The sequence below is a fragment of the Coregonus lavaretus genome (genome assembly GCF_964263955.1).
Source record: "Coregonus lavaretus genome assembly, chromosome: 3".
Lineage (NCBI taxonomy): Eukaryota > Metazoa > Chordata > Actinopteri > Salmoniformes > Salmonidae > Coregonus > Coregonus lavaretus.
In genome coordinates this window covers 49,166,202-49,181,512 of record NC_139990.1, presented here as the reverse complement: position 1 = coordinate 49,181,512, position 15,311 = coordinate 49,166,202, and the positions used below count along the sequence as shown (strand labels likewise).

Sequence of the window (15,311 nt, the reverse complement as noted above, 5' to 3'; positions counted from 1 at the left end):
TACTATGGCTGACCCATGTGAGAATACAATATATGTATATACAAAAATGATAGAAATGTCTGTTTTCAGGTAGATGGGGACCCCCAGTGGCCATGGAGGCGACAGCCCTGTTCTAATACCTACATCCTTCCTCCCTTCCATCAATTGCCCTAGACACTGATCTGACACAAGCTCGGTGGGAATAGTCAGTATGGTATTTATAGCAGAGGAGAGCCACAGGGTCATTTGGTGAGTTTAAGGCACATGTGTCAAACTTATTCCATGGAGGGCTGAGTGTCTGTGGGTTTTCACTCCTTTGTACTTGATTTATGAATTAAAGTCAGTAATTAGTAAGGAACTCACCTCACCTGGTTGTCTAGGTCTTAATTGAAAGGAAAAACCAAAAACCAGCAGACACTAGGCCTTCCATGGAATGAGATTGACACCCCCAGGTTTAAGTGTATTAATGGATATTGAATAAAGTGTTTATTGGCTACTGATGAAGTGCAATAGACTACTTAACTACCCCAAGACAACAACTCTACTGAGACAGACCAATCAAAACTGTTTTGATGTGTTTTGTGTTGTAACTTTTTTCTCGGAGGAAACAAGATGCCTCATTTTAGGGGTTTAACTATTTTCTAACTAAACGAGATGTGCCCCTACTGCAGGGGTAGGCAACTAGATTCAGCCGCGGGCCGATTTTTTTCGGAGTGGATGGTCAGGGGGCCGGAACATAATTATAATATTTTGTAAACTGAAAGTTGACCACAACTAAGCCCAAAAATAGATAGTATTTGGAAATAACAATAATTTAATACCTTGATTACATTGAGACACGATCACATGTCTCTTTTTATTCATGGAAATACTAGGTGAACAGATTACCTAAATCAAACTCATTTTGAGCTGAATTCCAGGTGATTTTTGTATATTTCTTTCTCCAAAAACTAAAATCCCCCCCCAAAAAATAATGTACAGTATATATTATGTAATTTCTTTGCTAAAAACCTTTGGGGGCCAAAAAAAAATCACTTCAAGGCTAGTTTTGCCGTTTTTTTCTCACAAAATAGATTTTTAACCTCAAGGGTATTTTCTGGTTGAATAAAGGTTAAACAGACTGTACCAATCAGAATCTCTGACCCTGTTCTTCTTCCCCTGTCCCTCAGAACTGGTTTGAGCCTGAGAAGAACACTGAAGACTAGAATACAGACTTGCGCTCCATTCCTCAGCTTCTGTCTCTGACCTCCTGTCTGTGTAGTCACTCACTCTGTGATTGACATCAGAACAAGAGAGTAGGAGCTGATCTCTCTTCCTGAGTGTCAGAAAGTAAGTAAAATGGCATACCTCAACCTATTGAACTACCACAATAACAGTTGAAGGAGCTTCAGTGAATGATTCATATATATAGAAGATTGTTCAAATCAAATTGTATTTGTCACATGGGCCGACTACAACAGGTGTAGACTTTACTGTGAAATGCTTACTTACGAGCCCTTTCCCAGCAATGCAGTTAAAAAGTAAGAAAAATTGTATATTGTCTTTGGGATGATTGGTGTCTGACGTTTTGATAGGGAGGATTTTGAACCCACTTTTGTGACACACAACCTCGAACTGTCTCTAGATTGACTGAACAAACCTAGATACTTAATATATTCATCCTATAGTAAGACATCAACAACAAGGAAGTTAACCTATCCTAACATGTTTTTTGTCTTAAGACCTTTTAACTAATCTTACTCCAGTGCCTGTATGTAAAGTGACATCACTTTATGTCATCCACTTCTACTGAGTCAGAGTGTGATGAAAACCCAAGAAGTGATGTCACAGTATGACGTCCCTTTTTAAAAATTAGGATCTTGTCAATGAGTGACACTTCATGGTTCAACGTGAGAACACAGTGGTAGTTGATTATATGACATAAATAACCCAAGAGACTAAAACCTCTGGATTGGCCTACAGGTTCAACCTTATGGTAAACATGTGCTTCATAACATCAACAATAAAACAAAGAAGTGATAGAATAAGGAGAGCTTATTATGGTCGCTGAGCGTATAAACTGTGTGTGTGTGTGTGTGCGCGTGCGTGCGTAGAGAAGCTGCTGACTAACTGTACCTTTGGCCCACACACTGGTGTGTGTTTTATGGAGTGTTGTATAACAGAGTAATTTGTTATCTGAATTGGTCTTTGACATGCACATACTCAGGGACAATAACACACACCTGCCCCTTTTATCGCTTTTAGCCAGCCCAACACCAGGGAAAATGTCTACTGTCACTTCACCGTGTACTGACATTATCTAGCAGTCCAACCATAAATTGAGGATCTTAATGTGAGAAATATTCAGCCACTCTTGGAGGACAATGGAGATTGGAAGCAAAGTAGAGAAATGTTTTCTGGTTTAGTTTGTCATTGAGAGATGAGAAGTGAAAAAATTACTCCATTGTCCTTCAATGGTTGAATATTTTGTCCGATGTCCAGTCATTCCAGCTTGATCAATGGCCAAGGAAGGCCAGAGAGATTCTAAGGGGAAGGTAATGGTTTTATCAAGAAGAGCAACTCACTGGCCACCATACTGTCTGTCTGTCTGTGGGTATGTTAACCCTCTACCAATTACTGATGTGGACAATGATTAACGCATGTAGAGAGGTAAATGACTGTGTGGGAGTCTTTTTCCTTTTACAAAGCTACACAAGCCGCCAGGACTCATTAGAACAGAGTGAACAAGACAAAGCACTAAATCAGTCTGGAGGAAAAATAAAATCATCAATGTTCATTTATAGTTGAATTAACAAGTTGAGAAAACACATAATTTTAAATGGACTGAATTTTTGTTTGTTCAGATAACACTTAGCCCCAAAAGTTGAGTAAACAAAAAAAAGGCTGTGGAACCAGTTACTTAATAATAATTAGTTGAAACAATTGATTTGTGGGTGTTTTTTATTTATTTATTTATTTTTACAGTGTGGGTTGTCAATGTAGTTAATAACAGAAACAGTTTGAGCCTAAAGCTGAACAATCAGAAGAAGGGGTAAGGGGCATTAGAGTGTGACAGTCACTCAAACATTTACTATAGGCTAGGCCTAGATCATTTCTAGTCATTGTTTACACTGTGTTCATCAATAGATCAAACAGGCAATAAGATGTTCATTTTGCTGAACTGGTAGGCTCTCCATTCTTTATACGAGATTGGACATAGGCTATATGGATGCCCACTGTTGGTTCATGATGTTGTGAGATAGAAAAATAGCGGTGGTGGTCTCTCGAATAGCGGCAACATGAGACCGCCATGTTCTGTATCTAATGTAATAACAAAGACACACACTCAGCCATAACCCAATCTACAGGTCATTGTCGCCTCCCTTAAAGCAGCTCCTGACGTCGAGGTCAAGGACAGACAGATGGACATCAGAAGGTGTGACTTGAGCAGGGGCGGCATGCGGCAGTAAATTATGTCACCCCGTGTAAGAAGAGCTGCTGCCTCCCTTGTTTCTCTATTGTCAGAGCGAAGCAGAGAGAGATAGAGAGGACAGCACCGGGGCTGTGCGGGTAAGCACCGATAGCGGACCAACTAGTGTCAAAAATAGAATCGAGGGAAGAGAAAGGTCCTGTGCGGGGTGGCGGGAAAGAGGCGGTGAGTTTATCTAACAACAACCATTATGTATTTTTAATGCGCTCGACCGGATCTTCCGTTACACGTTGTAATGTAAACTTCTATTTCTAATACCCTACAATAAAAGTATAGACTATAGCTTATATTACAAAACAATTTATTTCAAAAGTAGGCTTGGTAAATATGAAGTAGACTTGGCTTCTGGGGCATATTGAGGGTCTTAATTTACTACCCAGTCCAGACCATAGAAATATAATCTCATTCTAGTTATGTGGTCAAGATGTTATGAGCCGGAGTCAGTCTCAGGCAACCAGTTCGTTATCATTTAAACAATGAATTCGCACGCACGCCTGTGCTGAGTTTAGCCTGTGGGTTAGCCCCTTAAATACTTTATTGCAGGTGTCAAAGTTTGTCTTTCCCCAGACTCTTGAGGACGGTTAAATATCTTACCGTTATATGTCTTTGCGATCTCACCTGTACGGTTGTACCTGTCTGTCTGTCTCCTACATGCCATAGCACCCAGACATGGGCAAGAAGGATGAGATAGCCGTGGCCAAAGCCAAGATTGAGCAAAACGGAGACATTGGGTAAATATTGAGGTGCTATGTTGAGAATGTTGTCTTTGGGTATTTGTATTTTGTCAACAATTGTTTCTATAGTCAGTATAATATTGATTTGTGTTATTATTCCTTCATACTGTAATCGGAATTACAGTCTAGTCCCTGAGTTAAATAACTCAATAACTGAATAACTTTATCTGCCCTTATTAAAATTGAAAGATTATTATATAAAGATGATTTATAAAATGATGTTGTACATATTCTGCCTTTTCTAGTGAGGATAAAGATGAAGGGAAGAAGGGGGAAAAGGAGAAAGAGCCAAAGATGCCGATGATTGGCGCCATAGCTCTGGTGAGTAGCCTAGACCAACTATCACATACCTCTCCAGCTTTACACATTGTAGTGTATTTATTATCAGGGCCCAGAGGTATTCTTTGGGTGTGTGTGTGAATATACAGTGGGGAGAACAAGTATTTGATACACTGCCGATTTTGCAGGTTTTCCTACTTACAAAGCATGTAGAGGTCTGTAATTTTTATCATAGGTACACTTCAACTGTGAGAGACGGAATCCAGAAAATCACATTGTATGATTTTTAAGTAATTAATTTGCATTTTATTGCATGACATAAGTATTTAATACATCAGAAAAGCAGAACTTAATATTTGGTACAGAAACCTTTGTTTGCAATTACAGAGATCATACGTTTCCTGTAGGTCTTGACCAGGTTTGCACACACTGCAGCAGGGATTTTGGCCCACTCCTCCATACAGACCTTCTCCAGATCCTTCAGGTTTCGGGATTGTCGCTGGGCAATACAGACTTTCAGCTCTCTCCAAAGATTTTCTATTGGCTAGGCCACTCCAGGACCTTGAGATGCTTCTTACGGAGCCACTCCTTAGTTGCCCTGGCTGTGTGTTTCGGGTCGTTGTCATGCTGGAAGAACCAGCCACGACCCATCTTCAATGCTCTTACTGAGGAAAGGAGGTTGTTGGCCAAGATCTCGCGATACATAGCCCCATCCATCCTCCCCTCAATACGGTGCAGTCGTCCTGTCCCCTTTGCAGAAAAGCATCCCCAAAGAATGATGTTTCCACCTCCATGCTTCACGGTTGGGATGGTGTTCTTGAGGTTGTACTCATCCTTCTTCTTCCTCCAAATACGGCGAGTTTAGACCAAAAAGCTATATTTTTGTCTCATCAGACCACATTACCTTCTTCCCATTCCTCCTCTGGATCATCCAGATGGTCATTGGCAAACTTCAGATGGGCCTGGACATGCGCTGGCTTGAGCAGGGGGACCTTGCGTGCGCTACAGGATTTTAATCCATGACGGCGTAGTGTGTTACTAATGGTTTTCTTTGAGACTGTGGTCCCAGCTCTCTTCAGGTCATTGACCAGGTCCTGCCGTGTAGTTCTGGGCTGATCCCTCACCTTTCTCATGATCATTGATGCCCCACGAGGTGAGATCTTGCATGGAGCCCCAGACCGAGGGTGATTGACCGTCATCTTCAACTTCTTCCATTTTCTAATAATTGCGCCAACAGTTATTGCCTTCTCACCAAGCTGCTTGCTTAAAAATTACAGACCTCTACATGCTTTGTAAGTAGGAAAACCTGCAAAATCGGCAGTGTATCAAATACTTGTTCTCCCCACTGTATGTGGTTGGGTGGGGGGTTGTGTGAAGGTGTGTGTGTGTGACTGTGTGCCTACATGTGAACGTGTGCAGCAAATTGCGTGCATGCTTGTAAAGTTGGAACCCAGATCAGATATGAGTGTGGAAATAGGGGGGGTTGGGGAGTGGTCTGTTTCCTCTGGTCCCCTGCTGAGCCAGTAGAATAGCTGAAGGTTGAATTTCCTCTGGTTAGGAGCCTCTATTACTGGAGAAACATACTGGAGCTCTACATACACAATGACCCAGAGCAGTGGTGGTTAGTGCCGTTTAAGATGAGGGAGGATTTTTTTTTTTATGAGCATGGCCTTATTTCTATTACAGCATATTGGATGAATCATTCATATTCCATTCACCCAGTTCAATGTAACAGAAATAGGTTTAGGCTACTACATGATACTCTAATTTTCCCTCGTAGGTGCACACAGGTCAAGAGACAAATTTGAGTTCACAGACAGTGACACATGGACAGACAGTGACATTCAATACCGCCTTGCACACTCTTGCCCGCATCTAGCTGATATAGTGTGTAATCATTAGTCCAACAATTACAAACAGTAGTTTGTATTGGACAAATTCAGGTATATTTATCCCCGTTTTGTTCCGTTTGCTTCCGTTTAAGAAATGTTTTTCAACAGAATTAGCGGAATGAATACACCCCCGATCACGCGTAAACACAGTTCACTTTCATAGCAGCCACGTTGTATTCCTTGTCGCATCTATGCGCTCTCCTCCTCTCACCTCTTCCCTTCGCTTGTGGGCTTCAATGCACAACACATCAGTTGTATGTGACCAGGCGAAAAAACCTTTCCAATCCAAACCGCTACACACAGCCTACATCGTTGTCACCGTATTAGCTAAAGTAACGTCATAGTCAGCATAGCTTTTAGAACTAACGCGTTAGTAAACCTGCAACAATCATGCAGTAACGTTACAGTGTACAGTCAGTAATCAGTTACACCGGCGGGCCCTGGTGGCAATAAATTAGTAATACCAAAAGCTTACCTTGACTTGGAAGGGTTCCAGTGTTGTGTTGGAAAGTCATAGCCAGCTAGCTAACATAGCATCCCTCTATTTGAGCAGGGTGTTTCAGTAGGCTAAACTAGCTAGCTGCATTTGCTAGCCAAGTAAGTGAAACTGAAAGTGAAAAAAAAGGACTCTCTCTCTATTTCTCTCTTGCTTCTCCTTAATTTTGGAAGAAATGAATTTGTTCAAAACAGTTCAACTATTGTCTTTCTCTCTCTTTGAGAGAACTACTCAACACATTTTATGCACTGCAGTGCCAGCTAGCTGTAGCTTATGCTTTCAGTACTAGATTAATTATCCGATCCTCTGATTGGGTGGACAACATTTCAGTTCATGCTGAAAGAGCTCTGATAGGCTGGAGGATGTCCTCCGGAAGTTGTCATAATTACTGTGTAAGTCTATGGAAGGGGGTGAGAACCATGAGCCTCCTAGGTTTTGTATTGAAGTCAATGTGCCCAGAGGAGGATGAAAGCTAGCTGTCCTCCGGCTACAACATGGTGCTACCCTACAGAGTGCTGTTGAGGCTACTGTAGCCCTTCTTTGCAAAATAGTGTGTTTTAATCAATTATTTGGTGACGTGATTATATTTAGTATATTTTTATCTAAAAATGATAACTTTTTTAATGTTTTACAATTTAAATGTGTATGAAATTGGTCCTACCCTTCCTCCTCTGAGGAGCCTCCACTGACCCAGAGTATTTATTACCTTCATATGTTCTCTTTCTCTCTCTGCTCATCTGTCCATCTTTCTCCCTTTTCCTCTCCACTCATCCTTCCCCCTCTTTAATTCTTACTCCCTTTCTCTCTCTCCTTCCCAATCTCTCACTTTCCTCATATCCCAACCCTGCACCTCACTCTTGCTCCTCCTCCCCCATCCCGCTATAGTTCAGGTTTGCTGATGGTTGGGACAGGTTGATGATGGTGCTGGGGACCATCATGGCCATTGTCAATGGAACTGTCCTTCCTCTCATGTGTATCGTCTTTGGGGACATGACTGACGGCTTCATAAGAGACTCCATACAGACACAGAATAACTTCACCAGTGAGTCAGTCATTACACACACACACACAAGCATGCACGCAAACACACACACACACACAAGCATGCACGCAAACACACACACACGCATACAAACACACACACACACTCTTAAAGGGCAACTCCACCACTTTTCAACCTCATTTTCATTTTCTCCAACACAATACCAGTGTCTACACGTGAAAATGACGTTTTGTAGAAAAAATATAAAGTTAAATAGTTATACCTGATAACATCATCAAAAGTCACAACATTTTTAAAACAGTGATTTTCAAACACTATGAGATTCGCGGTGACGTGGGGATCAAGAAAATTACCCTCCCTCTGGCTAGAAACTCGTTGCAGGTTTTGAAAATCACTGTGATGTCACAGAGAAGCTTTTCTTAGGACCTTTCTTCTTATCTTTTTAACCACAGATCATAGAAACGTTCTGTTTTCACATATAAAATGTGAGGGAAAAAAGTATTTGATCCCCTGCTGATTTTGTAAGTTTGCCCACTGACAAAGAAATGATCAGTCTATAATTTTAATGGTAGGTTTATTTGAACAGTGAGAGACAGAATAACAACAAAAAAATCCAGAAAAACGCATGTCAAAAATGTTATAAATTGATTTGCATTTTAATGAGGGAAATAAGTATTTGACCCCCTCTCAATCAGAAAGATTTCTGGCTCCCAGGTGTCTTTTATACAGGTAACGAGCTGAGATTAGGAGCACACTCTTAAAGGGAGTGCTCCTAATCTCAGCTTGTTACCTGTATAAAAGACACCTGTCCACAGAAGCAATCAATCAATCAGATTCCAAACTCTCCACCATGGCCAAGACCAAAGAGCTCTGGGATTGTAGACCTACACAAGGCTGGAATGGGCTACAAGACCATCGCCAAGCAGCTTGGTGAGAAGGTGACAACAGTTGGTGCGATTATTCACAAATGGAAGAAAAACAAAATAACTGTCAATCTCCCTTGGCCTGGGGCTCCATGCAAGATCTCACCTCGTGGAGTTGCAATTATCATGAGAACGGTGAGGAATCAGCCCAGAACTACACGAGAGGATCTTGTCAATGATCTTAAGGCAGCTGGGACCATAGTCACCAAGAAAACAATTGTTAACACACTAGGCCGTGAAGGACTGAAATCCTGCAGCGCACGCAAGGTCCCCCTGCTCAAGAAAGCACATATACAGGCCTGTCTGAAGTTTGCCAATTAACATCTGAATGATTCAGAGGAGAACTGGGTGAAAGTGTTGTGGTCAGATGAGACCAAAATCGAGCTCTTTGGCATCAACTCAACTCGCCGTGTTTGGAGGAGGAGGAATGCTGCCTATGACCCCAAGAACACCATCCCCACCGTCAAACATGGAGGTGGAAACATTATGCTTTGGGGGTGTTTTTCTGCCAAGGGGACAGGACAACTTCACTGCATCAAAGGGACGATGGACGGGGCCATGTACCGTCAAATCTTGGGTGAGAACCTCCTTCCCTCAGCCAGGGCATTGAAAATGGGTCGTGGATGGGTATTCCAGCATGACAATGAACCAAAACACACGGCCAAGGCAACAAAGGAGTGTCTCAAGAAGAAGCACATTAAGGTCCTGGAGTGGCCTAGCCAGTCTCCAGACCTTAATCCCATAGAAAATATGTGGAGGGAGCTGAAGGTTCAAGTTGCCAAACGTCAGCCTCGAAACCTTAATGACTTGGAGAAGATCTGCAAAGAGGAGTGGAACAAAATCCCTCCTGAGATGTGTGCAAACCTGGTGGCCAACTACAAGAAACGTCTAACCTCTGTGATTGCCAACAAGGGTTTTGCCACCAAGTACTAAGTCATGTTTTGCAGAGGGGTCAAATACTTATTTCCCTCATTAAAATGCAAATCAATTTATATAACATTTTTTACATGTGTTTTTCTGGATTTTGTTGTTGTTATTCTGTCTCTCACTGTTCAAATAAACCTACTATTAAAATGATAGACTGATCATGTCTTTGTAAGTGGGCAAACGTACAAAATCAGCAGGGGATCAAATACTTTTTTCCCTCTCTGTAGACACTGGTTTGGTGCTGGAGATAATGAATATGAGGTTGAAAAGTGGTGGAATTGCACTTTAACTGTCTAACTGTCACATCTTTTCCTGCTCTAGACATCACTTTCCCTGTTTTCAACACCACTCTGGGAGAGGAGATGACTGGGTGAGTCTAAGACTCAATGATATTTCCTTTTACCAAGAAAGGAGTAGCTCCTGATCTTTGACTGGATTCATTTCTGAGGATCCGTATCCATGAGTCCGCAAATTCTCACAGTATATCGCGGGAACTTGGACTTAATCTATTTTCAGAACCTAGACAGAGTGAACTGCATAGTTAAAGGGAAATTCCAAACGGTGTTTCTATGTCCTGTGGTTAAAAAGACAAGATGAAAGGTCTTTAAAAATTATGTCATTAAAAGTAAAGACATTTTCAAAATGGTGATTTTCAAACTATGAGATTCGCGGTGACACTGGGTGCTGGAAAATGCACTCCCCCTGGCTTGAAACTCGTTGCAGGTTTTGAAAACTTTTAATTCTACTCAATGATGTCATAGGGTAGGATTTTTTAGGACCTTCTTTTATTTTTAACCACAGAAAGTTGAAATACGCCGATTTTACATATTTTAGATATGTGAACGGATACAGAGCCTCAGAATTTAAAGATCTGGTCCAGGATAAGGAGCTACTTAACTATAAAATAAATGTTAATGCCAAATGGCATATTCAGGAGATCACCTTTACCTCTCTGACTTTGTGTCTCTGTACCCTTGCTATTTACTCCATAATGGATGGTATTTTGTATAGATTAATACGTATAGATTCACCTGCGTAATGTAAACACACATACAGTATGTGCACTGTCACGTAATGCCCTGTGTCACCGTCATGTTTACAAAGTAATTATTCGCTAAACTGTGCCCCTGTGTCCCAGTTATCTACAAACCATCATTAAGGTTGTGTGTCCGGATGTGTGTGTATTGACCAGCTGTATGTCTGTGTGTTCCAGCCATGCTATCTACTACTCTATAATGGGTGCGGTGGTGTTGGTAGCAGCTTACATGCAGGTGGCCTTCTGGACACTGGCGGCAGGCAGGCAGGTCAAGCGCCTCAGGAAGCTCTTCTTCCACTGCATCATGCAGCAGGAGATCGGCTGGTTCGACGTCAACGAGACGGGAGAACTCAACACACGCCTAACAGAGTGAGTAGACTACCTATAGGAATAGATTGGCTTTTATAGGGTGATTATTATTTAATTTTTTACATTGATACCATCTGGATGTAGCTTTGGGGTTTAAACAGCCCTGTTCAATCAAATATGGTGCGTGTGCACATGTGTGTGTGTGTATGTGTGTGTATGTGTGTGTGTGTGAGCGTATGAGTGTGTGTGTGTATGTGTGTATGTGTGTGTTTGCATGTGAGTGTATGTGTGTGTATGTACAGTTGAAGTCGGAAGTTTACATACACCTTAGCCAAATACATTTAAACTCAGTTTTTCACAATTCCTGACATTTAATCCTAGTAAATATTCCCTGTCTTAGGTCAGTTAGGATCACCACTTTATTTTAAGAATGTGAAATGTCAGAATAATAGTAGAGAGAATTATTTCTTTCAGCTTTTATTTCTTTCATCACATTCCCAGTGGGTCAGAAGTTTACATACACTCAATTAGTATTTGGTAGCATTGCCTTTAAATTGTTTAACTTGGGTCAAACGTTTCGGGTAGCCTTCCACAAGCTTCCCACAATAAGTTGGGTGAATTTTGGCCCATTCCTCCTGACAGAGCTGGTGTAATTGAGTCAGGTTTGTAGGCCTCCTTGCTCGCACACGCTTTTTCAGTTCTGCCCACAACTTTTCTATAGGATTGAGGTCAGGGCTTTGTGATGGCCACTCTAATACCTTGACTTTGTTGTCCTTAAGCTATTTTGCCACAACTTTGGAAGTATGCTTGGGGTCATTGTCCATTTGGAAGACCCATTTGCGACCAAGCTTTAACTTCCTGACTGATGTCTTGAGATGTTGCTTCAATATATCCACATAATCTTCCTTCCTCATGATGCCATCTATTTTGTGAAGTGCACCAGTCCCTCCTGCAGCAAAGCACCCGCACAGCATGATGGTGCTACCCCCGTGCTTCACGGTTGGGATGGTGTTCTTCGGCTTGCAAGCAACCCCCTTTTTCCTCCAAACATAACGATGGTAATTATGGCCAAACCGTTCTATTTTTGTTTCATCAGACCAGAGGACATTTGTCCAAAAAGTACGATCTTTGTCCCCATGTGCAGTTGCAAACCGTAGTCTGTCTTTTTTATGGTGGTTTTGGAGCAGTGGCTTCTTCCTTGCTGAGCGGCCTTTCAGGTTATGTCGATATAGGACTTGTTTCACTGTGGATATAGATACATTTGTGCCTGTTTCCTCCAGCATCTTCACAAGGTCCTTTGCTATTGTTCTGGGATTGATTTGCACTTTTCGCACCAAAGTACGTTCATCTCTAGGAGACAGAACGCGTCTCCTTTCTGAGCGGTATGACAGCTGCGTGGTCCCATGGTGTTTATACTTGCGTACTGTTGTTTGTACAGATGAACGTGGTACCTTCAGGCGTTTGGAAATTGCTCCCAAGGATGAACCAGACTTGTGGAGATCTATAATTTTTCTTGGCTGAATTATTTTGATTTTCCCATGATGTCAAGCAAAGAGGCACGGAGTTTGAAGGTAGGCCTTGAAATACATCCACAGGTACACCTCCAATTGACTCAAATGATGTCAATTAGCCTATCAGAAGCTTCTAAAGCCATGACATCATTTTCTGGAATTTACCAAGCTGTTTAAAGGCACAGTCAACTTAGTGTATGTAAACTTCTGACACACTGGAATTGTGATACAGTGAATTATAAGTGAAATAATCTGTCTGTAAACAATTGTTGGAAAAATTACAAAGTAGATGTCTTAACCGACTTGCCAAAACTATAGTTTGTTATCAAGAAATTTGTGGAGTGGTTGAAAAACAAGTTTTAATGACTCCAACCTAAGTGTATGTAAACCTCTGACTTCAACTGTGTGTATGTAGGTGTATGTATGTGTGTGTATGTATGTATGTATGTATGTATGTATGTATGTATGTATGTGTGTGTATATGTGTGTATGTGTTTATGTGTGTGTGTGTGTGTGTGTGTGTGTATGTGTGTGTGTGTGTGTGTGTGTGTTTTATTCTGTGTTTCCTCCCCTCCACAGTGACATCTATAAGATCAACGAGGGGATAGGGGACAAGGTGGGCATGTTGATCCAGTCCTTCACCACCTTCATCGCTGCCTTCATCATCGGCTTCAGCCAAGGATGGAAGCTCACCCTGGTCATCCTGGCTGTCAGCCCTGTGCTGGGCTTCTCTGCTTTTATATTCAGCAAGGTGGGCTTCACACACACACACACACACACACACACACGCACAAACACATGCACACATACACACACGTACATGCCCTCGCACACACACACACACACACACACATACACGCATGCGTGAGTGTGCACAAACACACACAGACACAAACACACACAGACACAAACACACACAAACACACACAAACACAAACACACACAAACACACACAAACACCTCTCTTGACTCCCTTTCTCCTCTTTCTCCGTTGTGTGTCTCTAGGTACTGACATCCTTCACGTCCCTGGAGCAGGGTGCTTATGCTAAAGCTGGAGCCGTGGCTGAGGAGGTGATCTCTTCTGTCAGAACAGTCTTCGCCTTTGGTGGACAACAGAAGGAGATAACCAGGTGTGTGTGTGTGTGTGTGTGTGTGTGTGTGTGTGTGTGTGTGTGAGAGAGCGAGAGGGGGGTAGAATGGAGTCTTTTTGCTAACGTTAATGGAGCAGTAACTAAGGCAACGGACAGGTCACCAGGATAATGTTCCTAAAGGACTTGTTGCTGCTGTAAAGACCATTAGCCTGAGCAGAGTCAGTAGTTGTTATTGTTCTATAAATGGATAGACCAGTCCAGACCACTCTGTGTAAAACCATCAGTGCAGATGACAATTGGATTAGTGTGGTTTGTTTTCATATGTATACCATCTCTCTGTCTCTGTGTATCTCTCTCTCATTCTCTCTGTCTCTCTGAGCCTCTCTCTCTCTCTCAATCGCTCTGTCTCTCTGTGTATCTCTCTCTCATTCTCTGTCTCTCTGAGTCTCTCTTTCATTCTCTCTGTTTCTCTGAGTCTCTCTCTCATTCTCTCTATCTCTCTGAGTCTCTCTCTCTCTCTCATTATCTCTGTCTCTCTGAGTCTCTCTCTCTCTCTCATTCTCTCTGTCTCTGTGTATCTCTCTCTCATTTTCTCTGTCTCTCTCTCTCATTCTCTCTGTCTCTCTGTGTTTTTCTCTCTCTTTCAATTCCTGTGTGTGTGTGTGTGTGTGTGTGTGGTGTTTTGTACCACAGGTACCAGAAGAACCTGGAGGATGCTATGAACATGGGGATCCGTAAAGCCATCTCTGCTAACATGGCTATGGGCTTCACCTTCCTGATGATCTACCTGTCCTACGCTCTGTCCTTCTGGTATGGCAGCACACTCATCATATCTGGAGAATACACCATTGGAACTGTCCTCACCGTGAGTACACATGCACACATGCGCACACACACGCACACATGCGCACACACACGCACACACACGCACACACACACACACACACACAGTCTTTTATAACTAACCTAGTGGGTCACACAATTCAGTCCCATTGAAAATCCTATTTTCTCTAACCTCTAACCCTAAACCTAACCCTAATCCTAAACATAACCCCAAAACCTAACCTTAACCCTAACCCTAAACCTAATCCTAACCTTAACCCCAAAACCTAACCTTAACCCTAACCCTAAACCTAACCCTAGCTCCTAACCCTAAAATTAACCCTAGCTCCTAACCCTAAACCTAATTCTAACCCTAACACTAATGCTAACCTTAACCCTAAACCCCACTAGAAATAGTATTTGACCTTGTGGGGACTAACAAAATGTCGTCAGTTGGTCAAATTTGTGTTAGTTTACTATAGTTAAACACGTCCACACACACACACACACACACTTACTGATGTTAATTTGTGTCCTGTAGGTGTTCTTCACAGTGCTGATCGGGGCATTTGCCATGGGACAGACTTCTCCTAATGTCCAGGCCTTCGCCAGCGCCCGGGGGGCGGCACACAAAGTCTACAACATCATCGACAATGTGAGACACACACCCTCTCCTCACACAGAAAGACACACACACACCGACACAGTCTGGGCTGATCAGGGTTAACACAGAGCAAAGCATCACTGTGGTTATAGCAGAATGGACTGTGCTTAGTTCACTGTGTGTTTGTTAATGGTTCATGATTGCTTGTTAATGTTTCACGATGACTTCAGTTTACA

General features: G+C 42.2%; 1 protein-coding gene across 2 annotated transcripts in view; it reads left to right on the top strand.

Annotated features, from left to right (window-relative positions):
- Positions 1–3,395: 3,395 nt before the first annotated feature.
- The window catches only part of LOC311127016 (ATP-dependent translocase ABCB1-like), a 29,301-nt gene continuing 17,385 nt past the window's right edge, over positions 3,396–15,311 (top strand). The window contains exons 1-10 of one of the 2 annotated variants that reach the window (XM_084158753.1): positions 3,396–3,528; positions 4,109–4,179; positions 4,428–4,503; positions 7,735–7,891; positions 10,024–10,072; positions 10,916–11,107; positions 13,138–13,309; positions 13,564–13,688; positions 14,343–14,514; positions 15,013–15,126. In XM_084158753.1, the coding sequence (XP_084014879.1) occupies positions 4,118–4,179; positions 4,428–4,503; positions 7,735–7,891; positions 10,024–10,072; positions 10,916–11,107; positions 13,138–13,309; positions 13,564–13,688; positions 14,343–14,514; positions 15,013–15,126 (1,119 nt within the window). In that variant the 5' untranslated portion in view covers positions 3,396–3,528; positions 4,109–4,117. Of the gene's footprint in view, positions 3,614–4,108; positions 4,180–4,427; positions 4,504–7,734; positions 7,892–10,023; positions 10,073–10,915; positions 11,108–13,137; positions 13,310–13,563; positions 13,689–14,342; positions 14,515–15,012; positions 15,127–15,311 lie in introns of both variants that reach the window. The other variant, XM_084158752.1, reaches the window with a different exon arrangement.